Source organism: Gymnoscopelus microlampas (assembly GCF_963454915.1).
Source record: "Gymnoscopelus microlampas genome assembly, chromosome: 1".
NCBI classification, from domain to species: Eukaryota; Metazoa; Chordata; class Actinopteri; order Myctophiformes; family Myctophidae; genus Gymnoscopelus; species Gymnoscopelus microlampas.
Genome location: NC_139962.1, coordinates 35,062,972 through 35,078,174, shown reverse-complemented (window position 1 = coordinate 35,078,174; position 15,203 = coordinate 35,062,972). Strand labels below are relative to the sequence as shown.

Here is a 15,203-nt window from a genome sequence, read left to right as displayed (position 1 = left end):
CTGTGCTATTTGGCAAATGCACCAGGAAACAGTGGGTATAGTGGTGAGTTTGAAAGAGGTTTTGTGTGAGTGATCATTGTTAACTGTGGGAGTGTGTGTGTGTGCGCGTGCGTGCGCGCGTGCGTGCGTGCGTGCGTGCGTGCGTGTGTGTGTGTGTGTGTGTGTGTGTGTTCGCATGTGCAGTACAGTATGTGTGCGTGCGTGTATAATAGAGGGGTAACACAGTCAGGTGACAGGGCCTGTAATTACAACCACTGAGACCAGACAACCTGTCTTCTCTCTGCCCAGGAAAAGACAGGATAGAGAGAGAAACAAGAAAGAGAGAAGAGAATAATCTATAACATCTATGTGTGTGTGTGTGTGTGTGTGTGTGTGTTAGTGTTTTATAGGATAACCCAGCCAGCCTCTTGAAAGATTATAAAGTTGCAGGTGAAAATATATACTGTTGTGGTTGTAAATCAATAAATGTTGGAATAAATGTTGGTCTTTATTTGCTATTGTCATTTTCATATCATGGTTAAACATACAGGTAAATAATGAATGATCAAGACTCATTTCAGTTCTTCATCTTTTGATGATAAATGTGCACAGTAAAATCCTCAGTGTTGATATAACTTTCAGAGTGTATAAAATTATTAAACTGTCAATTATTTTAATAGTAAAGCATACAATATTGTATGTTGTATTTAATCTGCTCCACTGTATGCAGAATGTTGCACAATAGTACTGTAGAGCAAACTATTGTATAGCTAATTTCCATCGCTCACTGCTAGTAAGATAACTATTTGGAATACAAGAGAGCGGCAAATATAGCTTAAAGACGGGGTGCCGTGATTTTCAATGATTTTTGCCCCCCATAAAACATACTCATCAGGTATTATGGTTATACTAGGAGGAAGATTTTTTTCAAAAAGTGTACAGAAATTGTTAAAATTATGTTTAATGAGGGGGAGGGTATATTTTTACTATGTCACTAAAGCGCTGTTTCTCTATTGGCACGTTTGACCCTCAAGGTTTCAGCCTCCAGGTAGAAACTCAAAATAGTCAGAGAAGACATAAAACACCACAAAAACACCACCAGGGGGCTTAATGAAGTTCTATCAACCTCATAGACACATGAAAAACAGAAAAAGTGCAAAACCATGGCACCACCTCTTTAATATGGGTTGATTATTAGGTTCCGGAGGTGTGTGTTTACAGCGATTATGCAGGGTTGGAGTTGCCTGGGGCCCAATGGGATGTCTTTTCAGGGAGCGCAAAATCCCTGGTGGCGCCCCTGGGGCTAGGTAGACTTAAATAATGTTAATCCATGAAACTAGAGTCCTTGTAACCTGGATACCGCAGGTTGGAATTCCAAAGTTCAATCTAGGTGTAAAAGGTGAAGGAGTCATACCCTAGGACCCCTTCAACAGGGAACATCAAATCTCCCTTCAGGCCTTGAATGCTGATACAAATGTAAATGTCATTTCAGTTCTAAGTCTACTGCATGTACATGGCCTATCGAATTTGCACCACATCCCTAGATCGCTATCCTTTCAAGAGGAATGCTTTAAAACCACATAAAACCCTACTTCGATGACCCTTGGCCCGACCCCGAAAATAGACCACCTAAAAGCTCACAACGCATCACAACATGTGCTGTGAGCTTGTAGATCCGGCCGTGTAATAGGTACACTAAATGGTTCATTGGATGGTTATACTGTGAACCCTATTATTAGCTTGTCTATAAAATACGTATAAAAATACTTAATAATGGGGGCACCAATGGCAAAGTGGTTAAGGCGCGTACCACATAGGCTTTAATGCCTGACACTGTGTCCTGGGTTCGATTCCCCCAATCCCGCGGTGGATTTGCCGCATGTCTCTCCCCGACTCTTTCCTGTTTCCTGTCTCTCGCTCTCCACTGTGCTATCAAAATAAAAGAGAAAAGCCCCAAAAACAAAAGCGTGTTAGAGATTTATCAGGTGTGTGTTTGAGATGATTTCCCTGTACACACCTGGTGTCAAATAGTTCTATCTTCTGTCATGTATTTGAGTAAGCACGTGCACGTTGGGATGGTAAGGCAAAAAAGAAAATGTCAGGATGGTTGTGTTGGGACTTTGATCTGCAGTATGACAACAGCCATATTAGAAGAGTGTGTGCATGAATGTCATGTGCACAATTACATCCTATTGTGATAAGAGAGAAGGCAGTGCCCTGCTGTCACGATAGAAACCGTGTTTGTTGAACTCGTCGTCTCCCTTTGTCTCTGCTGTCTGTCAGACTACTTGAACCAGCCTTGCTCTTTTCTACTTTGACAGTAATGAAAGGGACAATTATTCTCTTTATTCTGCACACTGCTTTCGTTCTCGCCCGACACATAATTTCTTTAGCGCTCCCAGCATGTTGTTTTGTCCTCTTGTCAAGGCTGTGTCTCTGGAGGGAGAAAACAAGTTCTGAAAAAAAAACTACAGAATCAAAAGAAAAAAGAGAAAAATCGTAATGTCAAGAATAAAGGGGCAAGGGGAAGAAAGAGAGAGATCAACAAAATAACTGCAATTTATCTACATATTAACACTACAATAAACAATATCTATCCGGTGCGGTAACTGAAGTAAGACATAAAGTGCGGTAAGTACCTGAGGTAAGACATAAGGTGTGTGAGCATAGCATCAGATATATACTGTACATGATATGCTATGGACGTTAGTTAAGGTGCAAGAATAATACAAATCAGCGTGTTGTACATGAGATTAAGGTGCAGAGTGTCAGCACGTGTGTCGACCGCATAGTAGACCACATTAGGTGTCACTGGTATAATCCACAGGTAGGTCTATGAGGAAGAGCAAAAAGTCCAAGTCCAGCCTGACGACAGGCGGTGATCATGCCTTGTTCAGCAGTGTCACTGTAGCCGGGTGGAAGCTGTTCATGAACCTGGTGGTGTTGCCCTTGATACTGCGGCAGACCTCCTTGCCTGGCCGCAGTCATTGTAGGGGTATGAACAGTTTGTTACTGGGGCGGTGCCTGTCCTTGATGACGCCCTGGGCTTTGATTACACACCGCTTCTTGTACAATTCCTGGAGCGAGGGGAGCTCGCCTCCCATTATGCACTCTGCCGACCGCACCACTCGCTGTAGGTTTTTATTTTCTCGGGCAGTACAGTTTCCGTACCAGGCCGTAACACAGCCTGATAGAACGCTTTCAACAGAGCTGTTGTAGTACAGCCTGAGGATGCAGGGTCCCACTCCGAACTTCTTCAGGCGACGAAACCAGTACAGTCGCGGCTGAGCCTTTTCCCTCACGTGCGTGATGTGTGTGTCCCATTTGAGCTCCACCTCGATGTATACTCAGAGAAACTTGAACTCGCTGACCCTTTCCACTGCATTTCCATCGGTGAGTGCATGCTCTCTTTGCGGCCTCCTGAAGTCCACGATCAGCTCCTTGGTCTTGTTGATGTTGAGGGCGCGAGGTTGTTCTCCCGGCACCAGAGTGCCAGTGAGTTGATCTCATCTCTCATTGATGACAATCCAGCCTATCACTGTCGTATCGTCCACGTACTGTACTTGATGATGGTGTTGGAGTCATGTGTGGTTGTGCAGTCATGCGTGTACAGGGAGTAGAGGAGAGGGCTCAGCACGCATCCCTGGGGTGCTCCAGTGTTGAGGGTCAGGGGGTCAGATGTGATCTGATGTCGGTTTGACAGGAAGTCTAGTATCCAGTCACACATGCTTGGAGTGGAGGGCCTTTAACGGTATGGCCAGTATATGGAACCCCAGCCTCCCCCGACAAATCAAACTCAGCTTCTTCTACGCAACGGTAGAGTCTGTTCTCCTATATGGCAGTGAATGCTGGACCCTGAAACCAACCCTTCAGAAGTATCTAGACGAGTGCTATACCAGAATGTTGCGTGCAGTACTTAAACATCAGCAAGAGTGCACATGTTACTAACAAGAATCTGTATGAGGGAATATCAAGGGCGAGCGATGAAATAGCAGCCAGGAGAATGAGACTAGCAGGACACTGCCAAAGACCTCAAGAGCTGCCAGCCAGCAAATTGGTGGCGGTGCAGTGGGTACCAACACACAGGGACTAACATATGTGGATGTACTCAAGAAAAATGCAGGAGTGCAAAGCGCCAACAAGATGGCCAGATGTATGGAGAACCGGGATGACTGGAAGCGACGATGGAGTGCTCGTCTCTGAGGACAACCTAATGAGAGAACAGGTCTCTCTACATTTATGTTACAGGGTCACAACACTTTTAGTCTCGCGTAGCCAGACCCCACAGAAAATGAAAAACAGCGACCTCTGCTGTTTCTGATTTTGTCTGTGGGGTCTGGCAGGAGGCAAATGGAAGACCAGTGCGCAGGGAAACCGGGGTTTGTGTCTGCCTTCAGCGCATCACTTCCGGTTGGTGCGACTACGTTTTCATTCCCACTAACAATATTTCTACACGGAACACTAACACCACTTCTCCCAGAGAACATGGATGGTTTTGGTTATAAGCCCACTTGTTTCTATGATGAAAGAGTAATTTAAAATGTGAATATCTTTCCGTGGTTTTGTCCGCTCCGAGGACGCTATTGCTAAATTAGTTTCGGCTAGTTTCGAGGGGGGAAGGGTGGATGGACACGTGAATCCCGCCCACTACATTTGATTGGGTAAAGCGCGGCCTGCTTCCTGATCTGAAGGCACGCCCACTTGTTGCCAATGCGCACACGTTATGACGAACCTTTTCTGGAGAGACTTCTGGTGAGGCAAACAAATTAAAATGTAAATGCCCACTTTCTTTTCTTCTTCTGTCAGTGAAGAATTCAGTGTAAATGTCATACTCAGTTGAAGGGCAAAATGGACATGTTTGCTAGCACAAACCACCTCCGCATGCGTGTGCACGCACGCACGCACACACACACACACACACACACACGTGAGATTAAAGTGATCCAGTGGTATCCTTTGAATGATTATAGGGTATCAATGTGATGTTCTGTCGTCCTGCTGTCAGCCATTACTGGTTTAATGAGAAAGACACAGAGATTACCACCACTAAGCAAATTAACATAATGAACTAGCCTCCAGGCTACACACACACACACGCACACGCGCGCGCGCACACACACACACACACACACACACACACACACACACACACACACACACACACACACACACACACACACACAGGCCTGTAGAGAAAGAATAAGGAAACAGGCTCACACAACAAACACACGTTCTAACACACACGTACTACACACACATTTTTACATCATGTGCATGTGTCATACTTGCTTATCCAACACTTTCCTCAATAATCTCCTCTACTGCACCAGTGTGATTGAGGCTAAACACACTCATATGAACGCATGCATACATTGCTCACACAGGCAGCACAACCTACACAGGGTTAAGCATTCATTACAGCTCTGGGGTTTGTGTGCACGCACGCACGCACGCACACACGCGCACACGCGCACACACGCACACACGCGCACACACGCACACACACACACACACACACACACACACACACACACACACACACACACACACACACAAGCACACATGCAAAGCCTGCACAGCGAGCCAGCCAACCACAAACTTGCTCATTATCATGTGCATGTGTGTGCCTCGGTCTTTTCAACCACTTCTTTCTACTGCGCTCTAACCTTGTCTCTTAAGCCTCATTATTGCTCCATCACACGAAGATGTCACGCACCAACAATAGCAGACCTACAATCTTACGTGTCACATCCGCAATGCATTATGAGCTTGTAGATCTGCTATTTTCGGCATGCGACACAGTCGTGCGACTAAGTATTTAATCTCAGATGTAAAAAACACATGCATGACCACCACACAACGCGCACACACACACACACACACACACACAAAAAAAAGACAATGAAACTGGTGTCGTTATGTACAGTTGACATTTATAGAGCTAATACAAAAACACTGTGGTACAGATCAATTATAAAAACTAAACCATAACAACAACAACATAAATATTTTATAATCCTGATCGGTAGAAATGTCTTGGTCCCCTTCCAGCGCAACAGTTGAGGCGTAGGGCATGACAGTGGAGTGTGGGGGACAGCTGAATGCTTTATTGCTTTCTCAACCAACAGATTGATTAGAAAAGATAAAGTGTTCCAAATCCGGACATTTATGCTCATCTGTAATCATCTGTAATCGATATATAATATCTGAAAATCCCTACAGCTGTTTCTCAGCCCAACATAATCAGACGCCTTCGTCACTGGTGGTCTTGAAATCTCAGAGTCGCTAGACTTGCGCTTATGCAAGGCATAAACATCTCACTCCTATGACAGTCCATGTGCTAGCCAACGTTCACACATCTCTCATAGCCAGACACTGGAAAGAGGGGTGCTAGGGCTGGGCAATACAGTATATCAATATTATATATTTAGAACGTGATATGAGACTAAAGGGTGCGTTCGGAAATTGCGCACCGGAGCGCACTCACCTATTAGTTTGTATTGGCCAGTGCGCTCAGTGCTATATTTCCGAACGCACCCTCAATATCGGCTGGGATTCTGGCTATCGTCATGATATGGCAGAAGCTGCTATTCAATATTTTTTATTATTTTTGACAAAGAAACAAAACAACTTTTTTTTAAAGGGGCTACACCATGAATTTCATTTTTTTTTAGGTTTTTAGTATTTTTTGGGCTCCCCAGTGTCTCTTGTACCCAAAAAAATATTTTTTTTTAACATTCAGTCATTCATGCTCATTTCATGGATTTCCTGAATGGGCGTGTCTGAACAGGCCATTTCAGAATGGCTGTGCAAGTGATGTCACTTGCACAGATTTTGCATTGACGATGGCCAGACAGAATTGCTCAGTAGCTCCCCCCTGCCCAATAGGACGTTTTGGTATTGCAGCTGAAAAAGCTTGGAATGACAGACAGTCAGATTGTGAGAAAAAATATCTGGATGTTTTTTAGGCTTACAACCTGTTTAAAACGTATTAGGGGGCAATATTTATATATAATATATATTTTTTTAATTCATGGTGTAGCCCCTTTAAATATTATCGTCACAATACAATATTATTGTCCCAATATCAATACCAAGGTATTTGGTCAAATGTTGTCATAGCCTCTGTGATTTTGTCCATATGGCCCAGCCCTAGTCTACGGCGCTCCTCCGCCTGCCCTGTCAGGTTGAGAGAAGGCCCTCATCGCAGAATGAATTGTAAAAGACACTAAAACCATTGTTGATTTAATCGGTCTCAGCAACTGAATTCAACTTGAAGCACGAGTTCAGATAACCGTCGTACAATCCTTCAAAGCCATTATCCAAATCACAGCCTACACAGCAGCACCCAGATAGTTCATTGGCATGCAGCGCATCCGCAAATTAGTTCCAATTCAGTGGTTTCTGGATGTGCAAGACATGTTGGTGGTGTCGGTGCTTAGTGAACAGGCCCTGGGGCCACAACAATAACACATGATGAGAGTCGTCTGAAATGAGATATCCATCCATTTGAGGGGGTGGGGGGTGGGGAGGGTAAAAAAGAAGAGTCGCTCCCCCTTACAAAATGATGGAGAGCACCAAATGAAGACAAATGCTGGGGGTGGAGAGGGGGATGAATAACAGGGAGGTGAGGTTGAGAGAAGAGGGGGAAATGACTGGCTCACGGTAAACTGTCCATGGCAGACATAGGACAGGCGAGAGTGGCTTTGAGACGGTCCAGATGGGGACACTGCCATGTCAACGATAACTTGAGGTAAGGCTGGGCGATATGGACAAAATAAAATATCCTGAAATGTTTTACCAAATACATCAATATCGATATTGTAAAGATACATTTTTTTCAAAAATGTTCAGAAATAGTGATAATAGCCGATGTGCAAGCCCAGATGTTGCAAGCTTGTAGATCTGCTATTTTAGCTAGTTTCCACCATTTTTGACCATTTGTGAAAGTATGAAATAAGGCACAAGAGATTAAAACCAGGAAAAAAAACACGTATGCCATGTCACAAAATTTCAATATCCCAAATCCCAGACGATATCTAGTCTCATATCATGGTATCCATTGATATATTGCCCAGCCCTAACTTGAGGTATGAGCCTGTGAATACTGCATGAATAGTGGGTCGGGGGAATGGACAGGGGGCTGGTCGTTGGTATGGAGACTGCCATCCATCTAATACAAATCCAATGGTTCTCTGTTAACTTGTCCATCTGTCTCTTGAATACATCCATCAGATGCCCTCTGTCTCTTTTTTGTATTTCTTTTTGTATCTATCCATCAGGTCTCTCTGGCCCTGTGCTCTGTATGTTACTTTATATGTATATATTATGTAAGTGTGTGTGTTTCTTTAACAGTGTGAACTGTAGCCGTATATTGTAGGTATAAATGTAATGTGTAGTGTCAGTGTCAGTGTATGCAATTACAGTGTGTGTGTGTGTGTGTGTGTGTGTGTGTGTGTGTGTGTGTGTGTGTGTGTGTGTGTGTGTGTGTGTGTGTGTGTGTGTGTGCGTGTGCGTGTGTGTGCGTGTGCTAATCATGGGATCTGTAACTGCAGTTCTTCCTCCTCCTCATCCATATCGCTGGGCGGTCCATCTGCGTTGTCTGGGCTGAACCGAGCCGAGCGCATCTTCCCAAACAGCCCCGGGCTCTGCTGCTGTCGACGCAGTCTGGAGGAATACAGAATGAGAAGGGACACCATCATGAGAGAGAGGACCAAAGGAAGAGAGACATTCAGAGGGAGAGGGGTAGGGTTGGCGCTTTGGTAATGCGTCAAAATGAATAAATTACGAGAAATGAAGACGGCGAAAAGCCACGGTGCAGGTTGTTTTTCTTTACAAAAGACGCATTAAGTAAGATTACCCTTGTTTGTTTACTCCGCTTTCGGTGCGTGTTGTGCGTGTGTTTGCATGCACTCACAACAACCCAAAGACTAATGGCATATTTGTGCTTGTGCAAGAGAGTGATTATGTATAGTAGGACGAGACAAATAAAACAGAGCAAGAGAGAGAGAGAGAGAGAGAGAGAGAGAGAGAGAGAGAGGGATACAGAGAGCTACATAGTACCATTGCATTATTTGGCTTAGTCTAGGATTAGCTACCCCATCCAAACCAGCTTACTTTAACTGAAAGATGCACTCCACACAAAATCATGTTTTTTGAGTGGTTAATTTGTTTTTGAAGCTTACCAATACAAATCCTTGTGGTATTTGGCACTCTACATATCTTTAAAGCATTAATATGGATTTTTACCTACAAAATCTAGTGCTCAGACCAGCACACCCTCAACTGGTATGATGTAAGGCATGCAACGCAAGTAGGGGGGTAATCACAAACAGACGCCAATCAAATCCTCTTCAAAGCCATGCATAAACACCTGACATGCATGCACATGTTTGGACAACAGACCCACGTGACAGCCAGACTAGGAAGTAAACAGACATAGCTCTATGCGTGTTTGTGTGTGTGTGTGTGTGTGTGTGTGTGTGTGTGTGTGTGTGCGCACACGCACGTGACATTTTTATTGCGGCTGCTGATTGATCACCAGCGCACGTCACTTTTCTTAACGGCTGCTTGACCGAGCCCTGAGGGGTTTCTGGCCGAGCACTGGTGTGTGTGTGTGCGCGCACATGCGTGTGTGTATTGCTGTGAAGTTTTTTCCTTTAGGAGAAGAGTAGTACCACTGGACTGACAACCTGAGTGACGTTTATTAATCCTCCTTAGCCTACAGATACTATTAGCGTTTGCACACAAGCACAACTTTTAGTCTATTATACATTGTGTTACATTATGGCAAAACTAGGTTACTATATTTATATTGCAGTTCATTTATAACTTTGAAAACCAATTATATTAAACATTCAATATAAAACATTATATTAAACATTTTGAGCCATAATAAGGCTCAAAATGTAATTTGTGTACAGGTGTGAGAGGAAGAGTGTGTGTGTTTTGGGGGATTTCTGCATGTTAATTACAGGGTGTGTCATATTGGCATATTAATGAGAGGTTGATTCATATTGACATAATTAATAGATCCTGGAATTCTAAATGAGGGCAGAGACAGAGCCAAATTTGAGTTGCTATAAAACTATAGAAAAATACTTGACATGAAATGTGTTGATCAAAAATAAAAATGTTTTAAATACTTTTCTGAAGATTTACCACGGTTTGAACGTGTGAAGTACCAAGCTAAAGGTTCACCCCTAGCTAAAGGTTAGCAAGCCCAAGTTTACACTAGATTTCCCACCTTTATTCTCCAGAAATCAGGTAATGCCAATAAACAGTTGATAGTGTGAAATGTGGTTACAGTTCGGAATGACAAATTTGAATGCTCACTATCTGTGAATTCTGCATTTTTCCTCACACTCTGGTGATTACATTCATCTTCATACAAAAAAAGGTTACATTGTAATATGGAGCTATTGAAGGCAATATTCAATGAGCCCACAAATGTAGAACACAGCAAGTATTGTCCTTGCATTTGACATTTCAATTAAGCCAATGAGAGTATGTCCAGTATGTATTCTTTTTCCTTTTGCAATGCAAGGTAATTAAAAAGAAGGTACGGTCATCTACGTCATTTTCTCTATCCAGCAATTCCAGCCGGCAGATTTGTCGCACTGGGACACTGGGAGGCAAACTGCAGCCGAGAGTTCTGTGGAATACATTGGAGTAAATGAGAGCCAGGTGGACCAGCTTATGAACAAACGACTGTGACCTTTCTAAAATACTCGTCCCAGGAAAATAAAAGAAGACATATCCCACATTGTTTTCTGCTGTGTTGCTTTTAGATGTGTACACTCACTGTGTAACTTTATTGGGTTATCTAAAGAGTACTTTTCTGAACGTGCCAAAGTATCGCAAGACTGTCATTGACAGCCTGACAACCAAATCTCACAATACTGCCGAGCCAGAAATTATACATGCCGCTGTTTAGATGCATCAATAAAATTATACAGTGTGCACATCAAAAAACTAATTATTAGAAAACAACTTGTAATGTATCTGATTTTACATTCCTCAACCGATTAACTGACATAGGACGCAATCGTTCAGAAATAGTGTTTGTTCACAAGCTGGTCCAACCGTGTCATTGACTCCAATGTATTTCGCCGAACTTCCGGATCCAGTTTTGCCTCCCATGTGCGTCAATGGCGCCTGACAGGCCCGTGGACTGACCCTACCTTCTATCAAAGCCTTGCTGCAATGGTAATGCCTCATAGCTATGATGGTGATTTCATTGAACGCCGCCACCTGTGAAAACCGAAAACAGACAGTGACAGTGGATGAGAGAAGCGGGAGGCAGTTTATCAGAAAATAGTATCTGATAAATGTTTAACCAAGAAATAGGCCATGCAGTTGCTCAATATTGATTAATTTCACTTTACAATGGCTAGTCTAAAGGCTTGTTAAAAAATGTGGGTGGAGAGATACGTTTCATATAAACATTTCTAGATGCGGATGTTGTCGATTCAAAGCAACATTGTCTCATTTACTTCCATTGTCATGTACAATGTGCAATTTTTAAATAGATTATAACTGATCCACAACCTATTGGTTTGCAACTCACAGCTTGGCACAGGCAAGCCTGCTTCTGTTACCGATACCTGCCTTGTTAAAAATACAAATTTACTCAAAATGTTATCAGAAACCATTTTCATTTAACTACATACTGTATGTGAAATAGAGATTGATAGACAGTCCTTGGTTATCTTCTTCCGGTTTTGACTTTGTGCAAAGCTCCACCCCTTACTTTGGTCTGGGTTAGTTAGTGACAGTGAGATCAGCCAAAGAAATTAGCAGAGGCTATCTCGGGTGGGGATTATTATCTCCCTCCCTTTTGACACAGGAATGAAAGACCTTGTTCCTTGGCTTTCAACTTTGTAGAGAAAGCCAGGGAATGAGGTTATAGAAAATAGTCAATATTTCACCTGCCAACTAGCCTTTCCCTGCTCTGCTGCTATTCTGCCTCGCTGACATTTATACAATTAATATCTTGTATTTCAGAGCGAGCAGAAATGTGTGTCTTATGTGAATTATCGCATTGTGGGTTCCCAATCGGCACTAAATCCAAGCAGAATGAAAAATATATCAACTGTTGCAAGATAAATCATGTCTACCTTGAGGTTTCATTTGCCCGGGGACAAGCTCTAAAAAGTAAAACCACCACCAATATGTAGAAAACAACAGCTATCCATTTGATTTGTTGAACCACCACACTTCTGTCTATTTGCTTCCAGGTACATGCATTTCTGATTGTTTTGCTGGAGCAGACACATGTACTTTCTTGTTTAACACGTAAAGCAAGCAAACTACGTAGCTTTAGTTACAGTACATACGTACAGTACTAGAACTAGAATGATACAAGATGAGGAGAGGAGAGACAGTAGGCAGCAGAGGGAGAGAAAATAAGAGGAGAGAAAACCAGTGCCTCTCAACCAGTGGTCCGGGGAGCACCAGTGGTCCTTGAGGGGGTTCCAGGTGGTCCCCATGCGGCAAAATGATCGAACGTTGGTAACCAAAAGGACCCTTATAGATCTTTAACTCTTGAGAGCGTAAAATGAAACCAAAAAGACCCTTATGGGTCCATTTGGTTTCATTTTACGCTCTCAAGAGTTAAATTATTGTTAAACATCTGCATTACTTAATTTACAAGAAGTCTACACAATTAGAGAATGTAGAAGAATTGTTATTGTTGCCAGACCCAGGGGGTCGGGCCTACATGAGGCTTTGTAGGCCTACCTGTTTTCTCCATACATGGGCATGCCACCTTTGCCCTTAGGCCCCAGCCATAAAAGTCTGTCCCCCTTCCGTCCATACATGGGCATGTTTTGTACCTGTTTTCTCCATACATGGGCATGCCCCCTTTGCCCTTAGGCCCCAGCCATAAAAGTCTGTCCTCCTTTCGTCCATACATGGGCATACACAGGCTGACACGTCATGTGAAGGCTTATAAAAGTCTGTCCCCCTTTCGTCCATACATGGGCATAGACACAGGCTGACACGTCATGTGAAGTCCGGCTTAGCCGTGACGTAGTGATCTTATAAAGTACTTATTCTGGGTCTGGCAGAACCAGGTCTCCTGGTTCCCTTGTTTTGGTTAAAGTTTGCCTATGGTACCAACAGCATGGATGGAATTGTGGACAAAACATTATTCAACGAAAACAAAATATTTGTTAAGTTTTGTGTCTCAGAGGCTAAATCTCATCATGGTGGTCCGTGGCTCAAATGCTGAATCAATAATTGACCTTGATATGAAAAAAGTTGAAAACCACTGGAGAAAACAAAGTGAAGAGAAGCTGTTTAGAGCAGGGGAGGGAAGAAATAAGGATTGGGGAGAAAGAACAATGGCGTTGTTTAGGTATTCAGGACTGCTCTTCTGTCCTGTCTGGCTACAGTATAATGACTTGGTCCATGCATGCCTCAGAGAAAAGCTTCAATGATTTATCAGAGGAATTTTGCCTAAATTGATCTTTGCTTTGGGACCATTTACAATCTTGACTCGAAGAAAATGTGTTTGCTAGCCTTTATGCTCCAATATGACTAAGGCAAAAAAAGACACCCCTTCGTCCTTCATTCCCTCACCTTCCTGTTCTCCCCTATCTCCCCACCTTCCCCTCGTGTTCCTCTCTTCCCCCCACTTATTTATCCAACTTTCTCCAGCCTTATCAGCCACCTCTCATTACTTCAGTCATGTCCTCCTGTCTGCTTCCCTCTCTCTAATCCTCTTTGTCACCTTGCCTCCTCTGTTGATTCCTCCCTCTTTCTTCCTGCCACCCAGTTCTCTGGCATTTCCCTCTATTCCTCCTGGACTGCACCTCCCTCTAGTCAAGTGGTTTTCAACCTTTTTCACATCAAGGTCCATTATTCATTCGGCTTTTGACTCATGGACCACCATTTGTTGAGATTTAGCCTCTCAGACCCAAAACGTAGAATATTTTGTTGTCGTTGAATACGATTTTGTCCACAATTCCATGCTGTATTGATGTTGGTACCATAGGAGAGATAACAGGCAAACGTTGATCAAAATATCAATATTTTAATTTAGTAATGCAGATGTTTAACAATAATTTAACTCTTGAGAGCGTAAAATGAAACCAAATGGACCCGCACGGGTCCATTTGGTTTCATTTTACGCACTCAAGAGTTAAAGATCTATAAGGGTCCATTTGGTTACCAACTTTCGAATCAAGGGTTTACACTCTCAAGAGTTAAAGATCTATAACTGGGTCCATTTGGTTACCAACTCTCCATCATTTAGCTGCATGGGGACCACCTGGAACCCCCTCAAGGACCACTGGTGGTCCCCGGACCACTGATTGAGAAACATTGCTCTAGTCCAGTGTTTCTCAACCTTTTCTGAATAAGGGCCCACTTGAAAATGGTGAAAGCGTTCACAGGCCCACCCACCTGACCACTTCCGGCTGCCGTGTTAAGATGGGTGGGCCGTGTGCATTTTCAGTTTATTTTAATGATCAATCAATCGATTATGATCTGACTTGGATCAACGGAACCAACATAGCATACTTTTAGTTCTTATTTAAGGAAACTACTTTTTTTTTCACGTTTTTAAAGCATTTTTCCAATCATTTGGGGGCCCAATTGCAAGAGCCTCACGACCCAACAGTGGGCCCTGGCCCGCAGGTTGACAACCACTGCTCTAGTCCTCCCTCAGTCAGTGGGCCAGGCCAGGGTGAGCAGAACGGTAGTGAAGATGATATAGGTGTAATGGTGATTGGACCAACAACATGCACTTGGACACTAAAAGCTTTTCTATTGAGCCTAAAACACTCAGCAAGGCCACAGATGTGAATAGCTATCAATTTAAAAAGAGACAAAGAGGGAGGAAGAAACAGAGACAACAATGAGAGAGAGAGAGAGAGAGAGAGAGAGAGAGAGAGAGAGAGAGAGAGAGAGAGAGAGAGAGAGAGAGAGAGAGGAATCCTGACATACATTTGTCAAACTGTGGCTGTGGTTGCTGCCTCTCTCTCTCTCTCTCTGTCTTTCTATTTCTCTCTCTCTCTCTCTCTCTTTCTGCTGTTGACAAACCATCAGCGGCGGAGCGAGGAGGAGAATCAATAGCCTTCACAAACGGCTATAAAAGCAACAGTATGGCCATGGTGCATGGGATCATATTGCCTGCTGCGATGCCTCAACCGCAGTGATCAACGCAGCGCAACCACTTATTGAAAGGCTCCCCACTCAGGAACAAATGGACAACATAA

General features: G+C 43.4%; 1 protein-coding gene across 1 annotated transcript in view; it reads right to left on the bottom strand.

The window, feature by feature from the left end:
• Positions 1-5,892: 5,892 nt before the first annotated feature.
• ccdc102a (coiled-coil domain containing 102A) overlaps positions 5,893-15,203 on the bottom strand; it is a 96,250-nt gene continuing 86,939 nt past the window's right edge. The window contains exon 11 of the mRNA XM_084062153.1: positions 5,893-8,646. Coding sequence (XP_083918279.1) covers positions 8,514-8,646 — 133 coding nt within the window. The 3' untranslated portion in view covers positions 5,893-8,513. The remainder of the gene's footprint in view (positions 8,647-15,203) is intronic.